The sequence below is a fragment of the Elephas maximus genome, chromosome 4 (genome assembly GCF_024166365.1).
Source record: "Elephas maximus indicus isolate mEleMax1 chromosome 4, mEleMax1 primary haplotype, whole genome shotgun sequence".
Lineage (NCBI taxonomy): Eukaryota > Metazoa > Chordata > Mammalia > Proboscidea > Elephantidae > Elephas > Elephas maximus.
In genome coordinates, this window is record NC_064822.1 from 106,605,187 (window position 1) to 106,626,028 (window position 20,842).

Genomic DNA, 20,842 nt, shown 5'->3' on the forward strand with positions numbered 1-20,842 from the left:
ATTTCCCAGCAGTGGGTCAGTAGGACACTGTGACCTATCACATAATCATGCAGAGGGGCCTGAACTGAAGGCGTGTCAGGGAGGAAGGCAGCTGGCATCAGTAACAGCGGCTTCCCTTGGCTCATGCAGCAACTGGGTCATTATTCACCTTTAGGCATCTTACCACCTCACCTTCAGGGTACTTTTTGGATACAGGTAGGTACTGGCTTGGGGAAGGACAGGAGTTCCTGCAGGGAAAATTCCTGGAGATGACAGTCTCTGAAAATGGAAAATTGGACATGTCTTTGCCATACTGTGCGATCACAGGGACCCTCCAGGTCAGCTGGCTTTTCTCTGCCATTCCTTGAGGTCTAAGTCAAGATGAGCAGCTTCTATGAGCTTCTAAAGGAACTTCCAATGAACCAGAGCTTTCCCTCCAAGTTAGAGCCTCCTGTTGCTGCCTTGGTCTATTCAGATATTGGGGTGTGCCCACCAGGAAACTTCTTCACTGCCTTACGACAATGAGAAAAATTATTGTTTAATATATGGTGAGACATTAAAAGGAGTCTAGGTATTGAATGATAAGCGTTGGATCAGATCAGTGGCTTCTTAATACTGACTGGGCATAGATTTCTAGGCCTAATGAATCACAATGTCTAAGAGTGAAAACCAGTAACTCTTTTTTTAAATTTAAAAGTTCTCTTGTGATACAGTGCAAAGCCAGGAATGGGAACCACCAATTAGATAACCTAGGGGTTCCTTCCAACCCTGCAGTCCTAACCCATGTTTTAATTGGAAAGACATCAACCTAACTCAGCAGTATACTGCTCATAGTATGTTATAATAAAATCCAGATCATTTAAGGAACTAAAGAGACAAGCAAGTAACAACAAAAGCCTTATAAAGTAGTAAGAGAAAATGAAATGGCAGATTTCTCTCCTCAGTGGGAGATATACGTTTAGGTATATGAAAAAGATCAGAATAGTATCAGAGGATAATCTAAACATATTTTAAAAACATTTTGCTTGACAAAATGTAATAAAACATAAAAACTGAGAAAACAGGAATATGATAAATGTAAATGATAAAAGCTTACTGTCAGTAGGATTGAACTGTGTCCCCCCAAAATACCTGTCAACTTGGCTCATCCATGATTCTCAGTATTGTGTGACTGTCTACCATTTTGTCATCTGATGTGATTTTTCTGTGTATTGTAAATCCTATCTCTATGATGTTAATGAGATGGGATTAGTGGCAGTTACGTTAATGAGGCAGGACTCAATCTAAAGATTAGATTTTGTGTAAAGCCAATCTGTTTTGAGATATAAATAGAAGAAGTGAGCAGAGAGACTTGGGGACCTCAAACCACCAAGAAAAAAGCACTGAGAACACGGCACGTCCTTTGGACCCGAGGTCCCTGTGCTGAGAAGCTCCTAGTCTAGGGGAAGATTGATGACAAAGACCATTCTCCAGAGCCAACAGAGAGAGAAAGCCTTCCCCTGGAGCTAACGCCCTGAATTTGGACTTCTAGCCTACTGAACTATGAGCGAATAAACTTCTGTTTCTTAAAGCCATCCACTTGTGGTATTTCTGTTATAGCAGCACTAGATAACTAAAACACTTACCATCTAAAGCAGTGAAATATGTTAGGGTATATTTCCAAAGTAGGACCACAGGGTCCAAGGGTTTGCATATGTTTATGGCTTTTGTGTCTGTCAGTTTGTCATACCATGGGGGCTTGTGTGTTGTTGTGATGCTGGAAGTTATGCCACTGGTATTCAGATACTAGCAGGGTCACCCATGGAGGACAGGTTTCAGCTGAGCTTCCAGACTAAGACAGACTAGGAAGAAGGACCCGGCAGTCTACTTCTGAAAAGAATTAGCCAATGAAAACCTTATGAATAGCAGTGGAACACTGTCTGATATAGTGCTGGAAGATGAGCCCTTCAGGTTGGAAGGCACTCAAAAGACGACTGGGGAAGAGCTGCCTCCTCAAAGTAGTGTCGACCTTAATGACGTGGATGGAGTCAAGATTTCGGGGCCTTCATTTGCTGATGTGGCATGACTCAAAATGAGAAGAAACTGCTGCAAACATCCGTTAATAATTGGAACCTGGAATGTATGAAGTATGAATCTCGAAAAATTGGAAATCGTCAAAAATGAAATGGAACATATAAATATCAATATCCTAAATGGACTGGTATTGGCCATTTTGAATCAGATAATCATATAATCTACTATCCCTAGAATGACAACTTGAAGAGGAATGGTGTTGCATTCATTGTCAAAAAGAACATTTCAAGATCTATCCTGAAGTACAACGCTCTCAGTGACAGGATAATATCCATAAGACTACAAGGAAGACCAGTTAATATGACTATTATTCAGTTTTACGCACCAACCACTAAGGCCAAAGATGAAGAAATTGAAGATTTTTATCAGCTTCTGCAGTCTGAAATTGATCAAACATGCAATCAGGATGTACTGGTTATTACTAACAATTGGAATACAAAAGTTGGAAACAAAGAAGAAGGATTGGTAGATGGAAAATATGGCCTTTGGTGATAGAAACAATGCCAGAGATCAAATGATAGAATTTTGCAAGACCAACAACTTCTTCACTGCAAATACCTTTTTTCACCAATATAAACGGCGACTATACACGTGGACCTTGCCAAGTGGAACACACAGGAATCAAATCGACTACATCTGTGGAAAGAGACGATGGAAAAGCTCAATATCATCAGTCAGAACAAGGCCATATGACCATCAATTGCTCATATGCAAGTTCAAGCTGAAACTGAAGAAAATCAGAGCAAATCCATTATAGCCAAAATACAACCTTGAGTACATCCCACCTGAATTTAGAGACCACTTTCAGAACGGATTTCACTCATTGAACACTACTGACCAAAGACCAGATGAATTGTGGACTGACATCAAGGATGTCATACATGAAGAAAGCAAGAGGTCATTGAAAAGACAGCTAAGAAAGAAAAGACCAAGATGGATGTCAGAGGAGACTGAAACTTGATCTCAAACATTGAGCAGCTAAAGCAAAAGGAAGAAATGATGAAGTAAAAAAAACTGAACAGAAGATTTCAAAGGGCACCTTGAGAAGACAAAGTATTATATTGACATGTGCAAAGAGCTGGAGATAGAAAACCAAAAGAGAAGAACACGCTCGGCATTTCTCAAGCTGAAAGAACTGAAAAAAAAATTTAAACCTCGAGTTGCAATAGTGAAGGATCCTACGGGGAAAATGTTAAACAATGCAGGAAGCATCAAAAGAAGATGGAAGGAATACAGAGAGTCATTATACCAAAAAGAATTAGTTGATGTTCAACCATTTCAAGAGGTAGCATATGATCAGGAACCAGTGGTACTGAAGGAAGAAGTCCAAGATGCATTGAAGACACTGGCGAAAAACAAGTCTCCAGGAATTGACGGAATATCAATTGAGATGTTTCAGCAAACGGATGCAGCGCTGGAAGTGCTCACTTGTCTATGCCAAGAAATATGGAAGACAGCTTCCTGGCCAACCGAGTGGAAGAGATTCATATTTATGCTTATTTCCAAGAAAGGTGATCCAACTGAATGTGGAAATTATAGAAGAATAATATCACACGCAAGCAAAATTTTGCTGAAGATCATTCAAAAGTGGCTACAGCTGTATATCAATAGGAAACTGCCAGAAATTCAGCCCAGATTCAGAAGAGGATGTGGAACCAGGGATATCATTGCTGATGTCAGATGGATCCTGGCTGAAAGCAGAGAATACCAGAAGGATGTTTACCTGTGTTTTATTGACTATACAAAGGCTTTCGACTGTGTGGATCATAACAAATTATGGATAACATTGCAAAGAATGGGAATTCCAGGACACTTAATCGTGCTCATGCGGAACTTGTACATAGATCAAGAGGCAGTTGTTTGGACAGAACAAGGGGATATTGAGTGGTTTTAAGTCAGAAAAGGTGTGCATCAGGGTTGTATCCTTCCACGATACTTATTCAATCCATATGCTGAGGAAATAATCCAAGAAGCTGGACTATATGAAGAAGAATGGGGCATCAGGATTGGAGGAAGACTCGTTAACAACCTGCATTATGCAGATGACACAACCTTGCTTGCTGAAAGTGAAGAGGGCTTGAAGCACTTACTGATGAAGATCAAAGACCACAGCCTTCAGTATGGATTGCACACCAACATAAAGAAAACAAAAATCCTCACAATTGGACCAATAAGGAAATCACGATAAGTGGAGAAAAGATTGAAGTTGTCAAGGATTTCATTTTACTTGGATCCCACAATGAACACCCACAGAAGCAGCAGCCAAGAAATCAAAAGATGCATTGCATTGGGCAAATCTGCTGCAAAGGACTTCCTGAAAGTGTTGAAGAGCAAAGATGTCACCTTGAAGACTAAGGTGCACATGACCCAAGCAATGGTATTTTCAGTTGCATCATATGCATGTGAAAGCTGGACAATGAATAAGGAAATCTGAAGAAGAATTGATGCCTTTGAATTGTGGTGTTGGCAAAGAATATTGAATATACCATGGACTGCCAAAAGAACAAACAAATCTGTCTTGGAAGAAGTCCAACCAGAATGCTCCTAAGAAGCAAGGATGGCGAGACTGCATACTATATATTTTGGACATGTTGTCAGGAGGTATCAGTCCCTAGAGAAGGACATCATGTTTGGTAAAGTACAGCAGCAGGGGAAAAGTGGAAGACCCTCAACAAGGTGGATTGACGCTGTGGCTGCAACAATGGTCTCAAGCGTAATTGTAATGATGGTGCAGGACCGGGCAGTGTTTCGTTCTGTTGTGCGTAGGGTCGCTATGAGTCAGAACTGACTCAACGGCACCCAACAACAACAAACAACATGGCTTTTGTGGCATATTGCCCAACTGCTTTTCAGAAAGAGTGGGCCAATTCACAGAACTGTCAACATTGTACCTGTTTCTCCATAGTACCACCCCATTTAAGCTTTATCATTTTTAATTTATTTTTCTGGTTTAACAGGCACCTGGTGCCTTAAAACCAATTAATTTTCCTCTCATCTATAGCAAGATTTTGGATTTTTTCATGTGATAATGTCCTCCTATGTAAACAGTTAATTTCTCTTCAAAAAGAATTTGAGTGGACCACACCTAAGAATCACAAGAGTCCAATCTTGTTGTACATGGAGTTGCCATGAGTTGGGGGCTGACTTGATGGCATCTAACAGCACATCTCAAAGAAAAAAATTTCTTTGAGGAGCCAGTACGAAGATATTCAAGTCAGAACTGCTTATGACAATGATAAACTAGGAACGGCCAAAAACAGAATGGAGAAGCAAACTGTGCTGTACCAGGTGTGTGAATCTACATCAATAAAGAAAAAGAGGATATGAAATAATATGGTGGTAGGTGTCATACTAAGTACTGTACCCTCGGTATTCATAACAATAAAAATATATATGTGTGACAAGGAGTAGATGGTAATTTAGTGATACAAATCACTACATTCTTTTTTTATCCTGAAAACACTTCCTATTCTTTAGTTTTATCTTAATAACACGAAACTCTCCTTAATATTGCATACCTAAGATAGGTTCCATCAAAGCATTATTGCTTTGATAGAACAATCTTTCTGTCAGCTTCTTAGGAGTCACCATCAAAATATTCCTATTACCTCCTTGACAATGACTAAAATTCCTTTACAAAGAATAAGTATTTCATGAAAGGCTTAAATATACGAGCCTCTAGAAGAAGAGGCATGCTGCCATAAATACTCAGCTAAGGTGTAAATAATTGATTTAGGACTCATTTCTGAGAGCAGGTTTGGATAAAGAGGAGAATTAAGGAGAAAAGGGCACTGGGCACCAAAGCATATAAAATACGGAAGATGGATAAAAGGATAGCAAGGGAAGCGGAGCATTGCAGATAAACCTGGGAAATGTCCCCAATTTTCTGAAAAGGGCCATGCCGAATGGAAAGGGTGGCAGAAGTGTAGAATCTTTATCCTCTCTGCTTGCTCTCCAGGGCACTGCCCCTTGGGAGCAGGTGACAATCCATGCTGATCTCAACATGGAAGCAGAGCATTTCCAGCCTAGGCAAAAATGGTCATGTTTCTTGCCATTCCTTTATTCAAAAGGGGAAAAAATAGCCCAGGTTACTAGGGCCCCTAAATGAATCTGCATGCCGATTTGCAGGTACAGCAAGTAATATGAGGCCTTGCAGTTTTCTTGTTAAGGGACTTCTGTTTCCCTGAAGCTTGTCTGTTCTCATTTGCTCTCTTCTTGGCTCCTTCTCTTGGCCCACCCCTGCCAGCCCAGATCTCCAGCCTGGTGAAGGGGTGAATTATGGTGGAAAACAAAGGGAGATGAATCATGGCGGGTTCTAGGGGAACTGGCAAGGTTCTGGAGGCCCAAGGCTTCCTGCAGAAGGAAATGTCTACTTGGCGAGGTGTTAACGAGGAAAGTCGATGAGATGGTGTCCCATGGCCTGAGAGCAAGGCTTGGTTCTACAGCCCAGCTCTAGGACTGTCTCACAGCTGTACTGCAGGTAACCAGGAGAGGCAATATGGGTGGATCAGCCACATCCACCAAGCTCACACCCTAAGGTCATCTCTGGAACAGGATAGCACCTCTAAGTCCCCTGGGCTTGGCTCATGCCAGCCCAGCTAGGGTAGGGAGCTGGGATTCTGCAAGTTCCTACCTAACCTGCATCCTTAATCTGAGGTAGGTAAGATGTCCTCCTATCCCCAGCCCCTGGGACCTCCCAGCTCTGCTACCAAAAGGACTGAGTTAGAAGGGCAGGCAGGATCCTGAAAGGTCTAGGTCCTCTCTGGACTGGGCCTGAGGGTCTGGTTTAGACTTAGAAGCCCTCTGAGATTGATATGATCCCCTCAGCTGAGCCCTGCACTCTCCTCCAACCTCATCCTGATACATTCTAGTGTAGGCCTAGAAGTGACTGAAAGTAGAAGTAAATTTCCAGGGGAGAGGAGTACAGAATAGCTCTGGCAGCTGACCAGAAGTACAGGCTGTGGCCAAAGGCCGTCCACTTCACAAGAAGACAACAAGAACCTAAAGCCACCTGGGCCCCCAAGGCTCATGCTGGTCCCCGAGGGTGATCACAGGAAGGGGACTCAGGTGAAGCAATGGCAGATGGGAGCAATAGCCTCGTACCAGTTGCCTCTGCAGAGGGGTCTGGGTTGTCTGGTCCAGCTTCACCAGTAGGTTCACTGGCTTTGGTGGGGCCTCCACTCTGGAAGCCCTCAGTGGCCACATCCTCCAGGCCTTTACCCTCCTCCTCAGCAGGGAGCTGGGCATCCACTCCAACTTCTAGCACTCGGATAGTCTCGTGGCCTGACATCACGATGACCTGCAAGCAGAGGACAGGGGACGCTGCTGGAGGGAGTGGCCGATATAGCCCCAGGGGCCAGAGCTCTGGGTATGGTTGAAGGAGAGAGAAGAGGGAACTTTGGGAGATGCAGACTCAGACGTCATGTTCAGAGGACTGTGTGCTCTGTGAGAAGTCCAGAGCCTGGCACAGCCTGCAGCTTCCTGATTCCAGGGAAGGAGCTATTAGAAGAAAGCAGGCCCTGGTGATGGGGAGGAGGGCCCAACACAAGCTAGAAAAAAGTGCCACAGGGCCAAACCACTTGGGGATATTTCTATTTGCTCCCTTTCCTGGACTCAGTTCAGAGAGTGGTAAATGGCCCATCCCATAATCTAGCAAGGATGTCCTCTTGGTTGCTAGGATCCTGGAGTGTAGCCAGGAGGGTCCCTGACACAGTATCTACAGCTTACGTTGGGCCAGGAAGCAAATCCCTCTCTACTTCCCTTGAAACCATGTGGAAATTTCCAAAGATTAAGAAGTAGAAAATGCATTCTCCAGAATGCTGAGTAACTCTTTAAAGCTCTCATGATCCTTTATTTCCAAAACTCTGGGATAAAGGGCCAGGATTTCCCAGCAAGCTCACTTCCTGAAACAAGGGTCAGGAATCTTGAATGAAGATTTAGCCCCTCCTTCCCCACCCATCCCCCCTTGGACTGCAGCTTTGTGTCTCAGACCTGTAAGCCTGCACCCCAGTCATGCCATCTGCCATAGGCATGCTCAGACCTCAGGGGGCTTCTCCGTGCATAAGTGAGGCAGGCAGTCTCTGAGCCTCCCCCAGTGCTTGGTCTTTCCTTGCTAAAATGTCCAGCACTTGGCTCCTACCCCCAGACTGAAATGCTTCCAGATGGGCAATTCAAGGATTACAGACAAACTCTATACATTAAAAAACTGTGTGTCAGGCCTCCCCTACACTTGGCCCATGCCTGAAGCCACTCCCACACATGCTACTTAAGCCTGCAAATTGGATCCAGCCAGATTCTGCTGGAAAAAGTGACAATGTGACCTTAAAGGCAGTAAGAGTGAAACAAACAAAAGCAGTTCCTTTTCTGACTCAGACTTGACCTATAGGAGACTTCACTCCAATTACATGTTAAGAAACTTTAATCTTTTTTCTCCTTTTTAAAATTATATAAGTAATAAATGGTCACTGCAGAAAAATTAGAAAATATATATAAGCAAGAAGAAAAAATAAAGAGTAAGTTACCTGATGTTCACACCTTGCCCCATGTAAACTTATATATTCAAGCATTTTAATTTCATTTTTTAAAGTCACATTTAAATTCATGCATTTCACTTTTTAAAGTCACAGCTTAAATCCCCAAACTCAGCCGCTGAGAAATCCTAGCTGGCAACTACAACTGATGGACAGGTGAAGGGGTCATGAGTCTTGGTATGAAATAGACAGTAGGGGGTGCTGTGGAATCTGCCTCCCTTTCCCACACAACTAGGCCCATCAAGGATGTGACACCTTCGTCCCCACCCCTGCCTCCTCCAGCCCCAGAAGATACCTGTTCATTTACAGTCAGAGATGCATCTGGCCCGGCTCCAGGATCCATGGTCACTCGTCAGGGTAGGGTGGGGGCGGGCCCACACTTACAGCATCCTGTGGAGTGGGATGGGATGGGAAAACCAAAGACTAATGTGACAAAGTAATACAATTCCCACACCATCGAAAAAAGTCAGAAATAGAGCAATTGTAGAAGGAGGGAAAAGCTAGGTTCTCCAAAAAGTATATGTAGAAGTAAAGGAAACCGGATTCTAAGAAATTAAAACTAAAATGTCTCACTTCTTACAGCATCCTGGGAGAGTCTACAGGCAGGAAGAATAAGGAACATATGTGGTTGGGGTGATAAGAAGAAAGAGAGGCCCAGGCATCTGTCCCTGGGGGCTCCCAGTCCAATGGGAGAGAGCACACCCCACAGAACCCAAGGCGAATCTGACCCAGACACTCAGAAAATCAGATGCAGCTACGGAGCACTTTGGGTATCAGAGTTCTTCTCAGAGAAGTCTGGGCAGACTTCCTGGAAGAGATAGTAAAGATGGGAATGAATTAAAACAGTGGTCTCAAACTTAAATATGCATGAGCATCACCTGGAGGAGCACTTACTAAAAATGCAGACCTTCAGATTGCCGCCATCCCCAACTACCAGAGGTTCTGGCTCAGCAGTGGGTCCCACAGAATCAGCTCCCAGGTGATTCTGTGGCAGTGGACTACAGTGGCCTGTAACACAGAATGCTGATCAACATCCTAAATGGTTCAGCATCCTGTCACAAGCAGTGAGGACAGGTGGTCTGGCTGGAGCTGCAACCAGAGTCATGAGACATAAGTAATAAAGGGGGCAAATAAGTTTAGACACTTGTATAGGAAAGAAGGCAACCAACATTTATTTTAAATGACTACTAGCTGAAAGGTTGGCAGTTCGAAGCCTCAGGAGACAGGCCTGGCGATCTGTTTCTGAAAGGTCACGGCCTTGAAAACCCTATGAGCAGTTCTGGTGTGCCCACATGGAGTTGCCATGAGTCAGAATCAACTTGACAGCGACTAACAACAACTATCTGCTAACCATTCATGTATTTATATATATATATTTTTTTTTATGTGTGTGTTACGGGTTGAATAGTGTCTCCTCGAAAAACATACTTTGAAGTCCTAACCCCTGGAATCTCCGAATGTAACCTTATTTGGGAATTGGATTGTTGCAGGTGTAATTAGTAAGGTTAAGATGAGGTCATTAAGGTGGGCCCTAATCTCTTTATGACTAAAACCAAAACAAAACCCTTTGACATCGAGTCAGTTCTGACTCATAGAGACCCTATAGGACAGGGTAGAACCGCCCCATAGAGTTTCCAAAGAGCATCTGGTGGATTCAAACTGCCGACCTTTTGGTTAGCAGCCATAGCACTTAACCACTATACCACCAGGGTTTTCTTCTTTATGACTAGTGTCCTTAGAATAAGAGAAGAGACACAGGGACAGACAGAAAGAAAACAGCCACGTGAAGACAGAGGCAGACTGGAATTATGCTGTCACAAGCCACGGAATACCTGGGACTACCAGGAGCTAGAAGAAACACCCAAGGGTCATCCCCTAGAGCCTTCAGAGTGAGCACGACCCTGCTGACACCTTGATTTTCAATTTCAAGCTTTTCGGTCTGTGAGAGAATAAATTTTTGTTTTTTTAAACCACCCAGTTTGTGGTACTTTGTTACAGCAGCCCTAGGAAATGAATACAGTGCTTGAGTGGGGAAACCAACCCTAATGCAGTGTTTGTGTGGGGAAACCAACCCTAATACAGTGCATGTGTGGGGGAAACCAATCCTAATACAGTGTTGGGGGCGGGGGTAACCAACTCTAATACAGCGTATCTGTGGGGGAAAAATCCAACCTTAACACAGTGTGTGTGGGGAACCACCCTAATACAGTGTGTGTATGGGGAAACCAACCCTAATACAGTGCAGGGGCGGGGCAGGAAACAAACCCTTACACAGTGCATGTGTGGAGAGGAAACCAACCCTAATACAGTGCGTGTGTGTTGAGGAAACCAGCCCTAATACAGTGCGTGTGTGGGGGAAAACCAGCCCTATCACAGTGTGAGAGTGGAGAGGGGGAGGAGTGCTTTATTACCGCCATGTTACTGATGAGGAAATTAAGCTCAAAGAGATGTTCTGAACTCCTCACCTTTCTCTTCCTCCTCCTCTACTCTTTTTTTCTTCTTTTTTAAAATGAGGTTACAGTCATATAACATAAAATTCGCCATTTAAAAAGTGTTCAATACAGTGACATTTACGAAATTCACAAGGTTGTGCAATCATCACCCCACACCAATTAAGCAGTTACTTCCCATTCTTTCTTATCCTCAGTCCTGGGCAGCCACCAACCTGTTTTCTGTCTCTGCAGATTTCCCCATTCTGGACATTTCATAGACATAGACTCACACAATATGTGGCCTTTTGTGTCTGGCTTTCCCTTAGCATAATGTTTTCAAGGTTCATCCACGTCGTAGCACGTAGCAGTACTTCATTCCTTTTTATGGCTGAATACTATTCCATCATATCAGTCAGTATACGTTTTGTTTATCCACTCATCAACTGATGGACATTTGGGTTGCTTCCACCTTTTGACTATTGTGAATTGTGCTGCTATGAACATTCATGTACAAGTTTTTGTTTGAACACCTGTTTTCAGGGTATATACGTGAGTCACTGTTGAGGTTTTAGCATCTTCACCCCTTGGCAGAATGTCCCCTGGTCAACCAGGCAAAAAGAATCATGAGGTTCCTTCCCTCTCCTTTCTCCCTGATCTGCTAGAGTGGGGCTGAGGCAGCAGGCAAGCAATATAAGACATCTAGCAATTTGAAAGAAGAGGAAATGAGTCCTTCACTTTTCAAGTAGAAAAACGGGTACAGGAAGGGCAGGAAAATTCACTGGAAGACCAGGGGGGCATTTGCCTACCCCAGGGGGGTTCTAGCTGCATTCCTGGGTGAAGTTCTCCCCCAAAAATTTTGTACATGGGAGCCTTCTATGAGTTTTGCAATTTGACGATTTACCACCACTTCTGGGTGGGAACTGGGATGAGCCATGAAAGTCGTTACATGTACAAGCCAATTCGCGAGTCATTTGGAAGCAAATTCAAATAAGAGACAGAAACAAAGCTGAAAGGAAGCTGTATGAGGTGGATTTGGGTCCATTATAATTCAATCTATACATTTCATGAGGAGAAGAATTTTCCAACTCCAAAGAAGGCCTAAAGGCAGCAGTAGCCAGTCTTGTGGGGCAAGGGGGACTTAAAGCCTACACATAGTCTTGTTGTGGCCTGTGGTTCCTTGTTGCCAACCATGGTCACTCACAGGAAATGGCTAAGAAGAGATAAGCGTCCACTTTGTGGTTGTGTTCTTAGGGGGATTGGCAGATAAGGCCTGTATGATTCTGAAATTCTTTCCATCCTTGAAATTCAATGAGTTGATGGATATCCCCCCAGGTCCTCAGTATCCAGACCTTTGCATCAATGGCAAGATCAGTCCTGCATCAGAGCCTCTGGCCATACTCAGTCCCACCCTAACCCACCAACCAGGCTCTAGGTAGAACACAGGCAAAGGCCTTGCTCAGCCCAGACCCAGACCTCGCTTATCTCTTAGTCTTACCTATAGAAGGCTCGTATCAGAGACATATAGGTGATATAAACACCTCTCATAAACAGACAAGGGCCCCTGGTGGCACAATGGTTAAACACTCAGCTGCTAATCAAAAGATTGACGGTTCGAACCCTTCAGCTGCTCTGAGGGACAAAACACCTGGCGATCTGCTCCCATAAAGATTTACAGTGTAGGAAACCCTAGGAAGCAGTTCTACTCTGTCCTATAGGGTTGCTATGAATGGGAATCGACACAGCAGCACACAACAACAAGAAGCAGACACTCAGCATTTTAATTTTCAGCTACGTCCTATGTGTTCCCCTTGCTTGGAATCTGGGCAGTCTTTCCCCTGGATCTGCTCCCATCCCCTTGCCAAGAACTTCCCACATTTTCTCAAGCCTCAGGCTGCAGCTTGGTCTTGTTGACTAGACAGCCATCTTTCGTTTGCTTTTTGACCATTTCCCCAATGTCTAGGTTAAATAGCACATCTGGGTGGTCTCCCTTGAGCCCAAGATACCATGCAGTGTCCACAGCCTTATGGTTGGTGAGGAGAGATAACCAGCCATCTGTTTTAAGAGAAGGGGATCCTGGCCCATGCCAGCAGTAGAACTCCAATGTACAAACAGATCACAGCAAGGCTGCTACGGTTAAAACTGGAACAGGAGTCAGAGCCCACCCTGAGCCTTTTCCTTTGCCCTCTTTGTTCAGCGAATAGAGTTTGAAAACCATCTGAATCAAGACTGGCAAGGCACCCTGGTTAGCTAACAGATGGCCAATTGATTGATTCCTTGCTTTTCTGTGCCACCGTCTAAATACCCACACAACCTCAGAGGGAGAATGTACTGTGGGCGCTGAGGCATCTGCCCACACCCTGAGAAGCCAGAGAGGCCCAGGACCATCCAGAACTTTTGGTGGAGGGGGCTGAGCTAGAGGACCTAGTTCTACCTCTCATTCTCCTCTGGGAGCTGCTTTGGGCTTAAAAGCAACTTTCCAAGACACCCAGGAGGAACACTGAAAAATTCCATCCAAATAGGAACTCCCTAGATCCCTGAGATCCTGCTAGAAGAAATCCTAAAATGCCTACTCCTTTGTTTATTCACAGTTCTTACTATGGGGGATGGAGTTCCTGGGTGGTACAAATGGGTAACGTGCGTGGCTGCTAACCAAAAAATTGGAGGTTTGAGTCCACCCAGAAGTGCCTCAGAAGAAAGGTCTGGCAATCTACATCTGAAAAATCAGTCATTGAAAACCCTACGCAGCACAGTCCTACTCTAACATGGGGTCATCATAAGTCAGAATCAACTCTATGGCAACTGGTTACTGTTAATAGTCACTATGGGAACATAGTGAAGAGAAAATACATTCCCACCCTCGTCAAGAGGCCTACAGTCTAATACGGGAGTCAAGGCAGTAAAAAGAGAACTACAACAAAGTACGACTCAGCGCCTTGGTGGATGACTGCAGGGAGGTAGAGGGTCTACAGGAGGGGCATCTAATGCAGTTTTGCTTCCAGGGTGGTGTGTGTTCCAGACCCGAAATTGTATGTAAGAAGAACCTCATCCTACGTAGAAGAGAATGAAACTTGTTCCGTGGGGTGCAGACTTTTACCTTAGACCTATTTCTGTGGTTTTAATTATTCCCCTAGCACTCAATGTGGTTTGCAAGGTGTAAAATGCCTTCTCAGTACGGTACCTTTTTGTTATGGAGGATTCTCTGTGTGAATTTCACAGACTCCAAGGATGGCTAGTCAAACGGAAATTAGTTTTATCATATTCAATTGAAAGAAAGTCACATTTGTATGGGAAGTTACCCCTTCAAATGTTCGTCGATATAACTTTTCCAAGAAGGTTATTTGTTGATATAAGCATCTGTAGCTCTTACCACTTACCTGCTATAGAACTGCAACTCAGAATGGCCACAAAGTCAGGAAGCTGGAGACTGGTATAGACTGGTAGCTGGGCCTGAGCTGAATGGGGCGGCCAATCCACTCTACATTTCTGCTCTCAGTGGTCTCAACCAGTCTGATGACTACCCTGGAACTTGGACCTTAACCCAGAACTTCAGACTCATACATCTAATTGCCTACCGATTGCCCATACCTCATACTCAGCATTTTCAAAAACAAACTCCTGATTTCCACCCCAAGCCTGCTCTACCAGCATGTGCCTTCCCCATCTCAGCAAATGGCAGCTTCACCCTTCCACAGTTGCTCAGGGCAACAACCTTATCATCATGCTTGCCTTCTCTCCTACATCTCACATTTACTCCTTCAGCAAATCCTGTTGGCTCTACCTTCCAATAGGCCCAGAGTCCCCCACTTCTTACCACTACCACCCTGGTCCAGCAGCAACAATACCTGGTGTGAAGGAACACCACATCCCCTCCCATCACCCCTCTAAAGTCACCAGGCTCCAGTCAGGCCCCCTCTTTGGAACTGCCATTGCTTGGTGGATTTTCCGCATGTCTTGCCACCCCTCTGCATTTCTGGCCCCAGGACAGAGATTTCCCTTCCCACCTGCTGAAGGATAATCTTTAGTTTATTGGGACACAGGCCCTTTACACGTAGTATTCGGGTTAGAGCACAGACTCTAGAGAGAGACTGTGTTCATAATCTCAGCTTTGATATTTATTAGCTGTGGGACTTTGGGCAAATGATTTAGCTTCTGCATCTGTTTCCTCTGAAAAATGGGAATTTTCCTCATAAAAATGGGAATAATAATAGTATCTACTGTAGGGCTTTTGTGAGGATTGGATGAATGAATGAATGCATATAAAGAGCTTAGATCAAAGCCTGGCACGTAGTAACACCCAGAAAGTGGTAGCTATTGTAATTATTTACATATATGATTTCATTTCAATTCAGTGTAGCAGTAAAGAATCCAGGTTCACCTCTCAATTTCACCATTAGCCGTGAAGCCTTGGACAAGGTCTAACCTCTCTATGCCTCAGTTTTCATATTTGAAATGTTGTTGTTAGCTGACATTGAGTTGGCCCCGACTCACATGGAGACCCCCATACACAATGGGTTTGGACCACTGTGGGTTTTCATTGGCTGGCTTTTCAGAAGTAGCTCGCCAGGCCCTTCTTCCTAGTCCTTCTTAGTCTGAAAGCTCTGCTGAAGCCTATTCAGCATCATAGCAACACACAACACCAGAGCAACACACATGCCGCCACTAACAGGTGGCTATGCATGTGGTGCATCGGCCAGGAAAGAGCCCAGGTCTCCCACGTGGAAGGCAAGAATTCTACCACTGAACCACCACTGTCCCATATTGGAAATAGGGATAGTGTTACAGTTAATTGCATAGGGTGCAAAAAATGTGATCTGTTACCCGTTGCTGTCGAGTCAGTTCTGACTCATAGTGACCCTATAGGACAGAGTAGAATTGCCTATAGGGTTTCCAAGGTTGTAAATCTCTACCGAAGCAGGCTGCCACATCTTTCTCCTGTGGAGCAGCCGGTGGGTTCAAACCGCCAACTTTTTGGTTAGCAGCTAAGCACTTAATCACCGTGCCATCAAGGCTCCTTAAATGTTAACTACTTTTATTATTATTCAGTTCTGACAACAGTGCCATGAGGTCATAGAATTCAAACCAAAAAACCTGTTGCCACGGAGTTGATTCCCACACATAGCAACACTATAGGACAGAGTAGAACTAACTGCCCCATAGGGTTTCCAAGGAGTGGCTGGTGGATCTGAACTACGGCCTTTTGGCTAGCAGCTGTAGCTCACTGTAGCTCTTGACTACTGTGCCACCAGGGCTCCTCAAAGAGTTTGGTGGTTAAGAAAACAAATACCGAAACTTGACCAGCAGTGGGTGGGCAAGTTACTTTACCTCTCTGTTTCTCACAGGTAAATCATAATAAGAGAACTTACCTCAGAGCTGCTGTACAAAACACTAAGAATAATGCCATCAGCCTCATTTTTATAGATGCGAACGTTGAGGATCAAAGAGAGATTGGCTTAATTGGCTATCAATGTACAGGCTTCAGAGGAAAACTTAGATTCAAATCCCAGCTTGCCCAAGTGATTGCTGTGTGATCTTGGGCAACTCATTTAACCTCTCTGAACCTTAAATTCCTTGTCTTTTTTTTTCCTGGCTGGATATCCCTCCCCCCTACTTTCCATACCATTTTTTAATTTTTCTTATGTTTTAAGTGAAAGTATACAAATCAAATCAGTCTCTCATACAAAAATTTATATACACCTTGCTATATACTCCTAGTTGCTCTCTCCCTAATCAGACAGCCCACTCCTTCCCTCCACTCTCTTCGTGTCCATTCCACCAGCTTCTGACCCTCTCATCTCCTCTTCAGATAGGAGATGCTTCCTTATCTTTAAAATGGTGATTAAACAGGCAAGCCTTTTGGGGCTGTTATAATGATGACATAAGATCATGTAAGTGAAATGCTTAGGATACTGCTTATTAGGATTCCCATTTTTATCTACAGAGAAATGGAGATAGCGAGAAATCTGGCGATTTGCCTAAGGGCATGTGGAGAATCAGAGGCAGAGCCAAGCTTCAGGCCCATTCCACGTGCCCCAGACACCCTGACTTCCTGCCACCACACCAAGCCTCCTCTCAGGAAACAGGAGGAAGCTAATGGGGTCTGGACTGGCTCCCAAGGCGCTCAGCTCTGCTTCAGACCTTGAAGACTGTGGACTCAAGGCAGAGATAAATGGCTCGCCAACTGTAGGTAGACCAGCTAGGCACACACATGGGCCGGAAGAAAGAGAAAGGGCTGGAGAAGTGGCAAAAAGATAGGAAAGTAGGGAACAACTTTATTTCTCCTTTTCCAATTTACCATTTCCAATCTTAGACATATATAGTCAAATAGCAAGGACTAGTTTAATAAGATTAGTTTCCTCTCCTGCCCACTATTCACTTGTGACCAGACCTGATTCATCCCAAGAAAGGGGAGGGAGGGGCACATGAAATAAGAATAATAAAAAAAAAAAGATATGTTCCCCATTAGACTATATAGCTCCAAGAAGGCAGGGAACATGTCTGCTTATCACCACTTCCCGGTGCCTACCATAATGCCTGGTACATAACAGGCGGTCAGTAAATATGGGCTGAAAACATAAATTAAGAGAGCAGGCCATATCACAGCCACAGCACTTAGCATCCTCGTATTTCCTACCTTCTCCCTTAAAACACATATCCTATTTCATACCTTTTTGCCCCCATTCCAAGGACTGGGGCTACTTAAAAATGATTTCAAAGAAGTGCTAGTGAGTTCTAGAGGACCTAACTACACTTAAATCATATGCAGGTCCAGCTCCTCATTCCTAAGCCTTCCCTCCCTTGGCCAGTTTCTTCCAGGTCTCACTCCCTCAGCTGCCTCACTGGCCCTCATTCTGACCCAGAAAGAGCATGGGACTTAAAGGCATTAGAGCCAGGTTGAGTACTGCCTCTACCACCAGTAACCCTTTGAGCCTCAGTTTCCTTATCTGTAAAATGGGACTAAATTATAGTACCCACCTCATGGGTTAGTGTACGGATAAAATTAATAAAATTTATGTAAAGCACTTAGAACAAAGCACACATTATTATTATTCTATTATTTTAAAATGAAATAATGCATACATATAAAATGTTTTAAATTGTAAAGCATTCATTTCATAGTGAGTAAACCTTGGGAAGGGAAGAATATGACTTATCCCAGGCTCATTTATAACACAGAGAGACTTAGAAGAGCAAATTCACTCTGGTTTATTTTTTCTTAATTGCCAGGTACTACCTCAGGGAAAAGAAGAAATAATAGCCCATCACTCATACACACACATACACATTATCATTATTTGATATTATCTTGTTTGTTTTCGTATTTACTACTGGCCTGCTCCTCCCCTCCATGGAATGAGAACTCCATGAAAGGTTCAGAGCATGACATGGCGGGCATTTTTGTTTAACCAATGAATGAACTGAATGCATGAAGTTCTGCAGCAGATAGGCAAAGAAGTACCAGGTCCCAGAAACATCACCCAGAACAGCAGGACTTCGATCAAAACAGAATATATGGAATTATTCCTCAGAAGGCCTCTGAGGATCAACGTTGTCTGCCTTACATTACCAAGACAAGGGCAGAAGGGATACGTGTATAATACTATGTATATGACAATTAAAGACCAGCCCTCTACTTTTGGAACGAGGAATAAGGACGAGCAGATGAGGCTAAAATCTTTGCAAAGAGCTTCTTTTTTTTTTTTGCCCAGGAAGGCCTCTCGAATTTTTTTATTTTTCCCTGCCCAGCAGTGGAAGCTATCCTATGAAGGCTACTCTATGAAGGTTTTAGGCTTCAAATCACAGCTGAGTGGAGGATTCCCACGCCAAAGTGGAGGTTAGAAGGCACCCTGGGGCTCCGTTTGCCTTGCCAGGTGAGAATGCCTAGGAAGCGCAGGGCCCATTATTATGATTATTTATTAATAATAATATTGTTATTAAATATTTATGACGTGCTCATGCTCTGCTTGATGGTGACCCTCCCACCACTCCCCCACGCTTCCAGCAACACCAGGGTCCCTAACCCCGAGTCCCACCAGCCAGGCTTATGTTCGTACGGGAGAATTGTGACAGGTCGCCCTGGCCGCCTCGCTTGGCCCTAATCGCCCAGAACTCAGGCGTCCGGGTTCTCCAGCGGGGCGAGAACCCACTCCTCGTCGCCACCGGGTCTGTGTATGGAGAGTCCCCTGTGGTTCGTACCCCACCTGGGCTCCTGCGGAAACAACGGGGAGGGGCCAGGCTCAGGCTCCCCACGGGGTCCACCTGGTGGTGGCCCCTCCCCTCCTACGATCCGGGCGCGGCCCCCGGGGGCTCCGGTCTGGGATGGGCGACCGAGCGCTGCGCCACTCCCGGAGCTCCCGGACGTCCCGGCCCAGCATCCCGCCGCTTCGGCCCCGAGGCTTTTTTTTTTTTTCTTCTCTTTATCATAAATATATAAATTATGCTAATTACGGGCATTGCATATTAACCAAACCCGAAACCTCTCCTGCCCGGCCCCCTCCCCCTCCGTGCAAACCCCTCCCCGCCCCGGACCCCGCTACTTACCGGAGCCCGAACCCGAGCCGCCTTCGCCCCGGGCGCCCGGCAGCTACCGATTAGAGATTCATCTCACAGCCCGGGCTAGGGGGCCGGGGGCCGGGGCGGCCGCGCCCGCAGACAAAGAAGCCAGTGCGGCTTGGCTCGGCTCGGCTCGGCCCGGCAGCCGGTCGAGACCCGTCGCCGCCCCCGGGCCCCCAGCCCGGGCTGGGCAGCGCCGAAGGGGACTCCGAGGGCTAAGCAGGGCGAGGTGGGGGTGGGGCGGCCGGGGAGAGGGAAGGGAAAGCTGGGTGGGGGGGCGGTCAGGTATATATTTTTCTTCCTGGCCCCCGTCTTCGGCCCCCCCTTTTTCCCGCCCCCCCTTTTTTCCCTCCTTCTGCTACTTGGATTTTTTTAGCTGCTGCGTCATGAGCATAATTTATGCAAAAAGCTTTGCCGCATGCTGCACCGCCCGCGCCCGCCACCGGGGGCGGCGGGCTGGGCGGGCTGCCGCGGAAGGGAGGGAATCTGGGGAGCTCGGAGGAGATGTGAAGACAGGGAGGGAACCCTCAGCCTCTGGCCAAGCTGGGGGGCCCCAGAGGGAGGCTTCCTCTGGGGACAGGAAGGGAGAGTCGGTGGGGCTCGTTGTGTATCCCCCTCCGAGGTGCACCTGAGTGCGTTCTATTTAGGAAGGTGGAAGAGGGAGAGCAGAAACACCGGCGTCCAGCCTGGGGACTCTGTGCCACTTTCCCTTCAGCTTGGGGCGGTGACGATCGTGCCTCCCAAACGCCGCCTTTCCTGTCTAGGTTGAAAGTGAAGTTCATGTCCCTTTCCAAGCCCTAGGCCGGGATCCCACTGTCAGAAGGAAGGGAGCGAGCCCTCAGACATGGCTCAGCCAGCGTGGAACCTCCGGAGCTGCGGTGCCCCAGCTCTATCCCAGAGAGGGTACCAAGGCCAGAGGGTCCCTCTACCTGGTCCTGAATGCTTCCTTCACTCCAAGCCCCCAGCAGCTGTTGTAGGCTGTTTAAAGACAGCTTCCCTGCCTTCTGGTCCAAGTAGGCAAGGAAATGTAAAAGGACAGTTAAAGTTCAGTGGAATGGAGAAAAAACAACGGTCCGCCTTAATGGTGGTGATGGTGAGGAGGGTTTGGTTTATCTAGCGGCTTTTGAAGGTGGAGAAAAGGGATGGGATAAGAAGAGGCAGAGTTTGGGGCTAAGGGAAAGCAAATTGGAGAAGTAGTTGACAAGGGAAGGGGGAAGGAGTTGGGAGACCAAAGGGAAAGAGAAGGAATGAGGGGAGAAGAATCGGGGAGGAAGGAGG

The 20,842-nt window shown here is 45.6% G+C and overlaps 1 protein-coding gene across 7 annotated transcripts in view; it reads right to left on the reverse strand.

Annotated features, from left to right (window-relative positions):
• Window positions 1–20,004, reverse strand: part of POU6F1 (POU class 6 homeobox 1) — a 35,086-nt gene extending 15,082 nt beyond the window's left edge. For 2 of the 7 annotated variants that reach the window (XM_049883121.1, XM_049883116.1), the window contains exons 1-4: window positions 19,553–20,004; window positions 8,878–19,220; window positions 7,156–7,351; window positions 172–258 (exon numbers count right to left, since the gene is read on the reverse strand). In XM_049883121.1, coding sequence (XP_049739078.1) covers window positions 172–258; window positions 7,156–7,351; window positions 8,878–8,925 — 331 coding nt within the window. In that variant the 5' untranslated portion in view covers window positions 8,926–19,220; window positions 19,553–20,004. The remainder of the gene's footprint in view (window positions 1–171; window positions 259–7,155; window positions 7,352–8,877; window positions 19,221–19,552) is intronic. The other 5 variants (XM_049883120.1, XM_049883117.1, XM_049883118.1 and 2 more) reach the window with 5 other exon arrangements.
• Window positions 20,005–20,842: the final 838 nt, after the last annotated feature.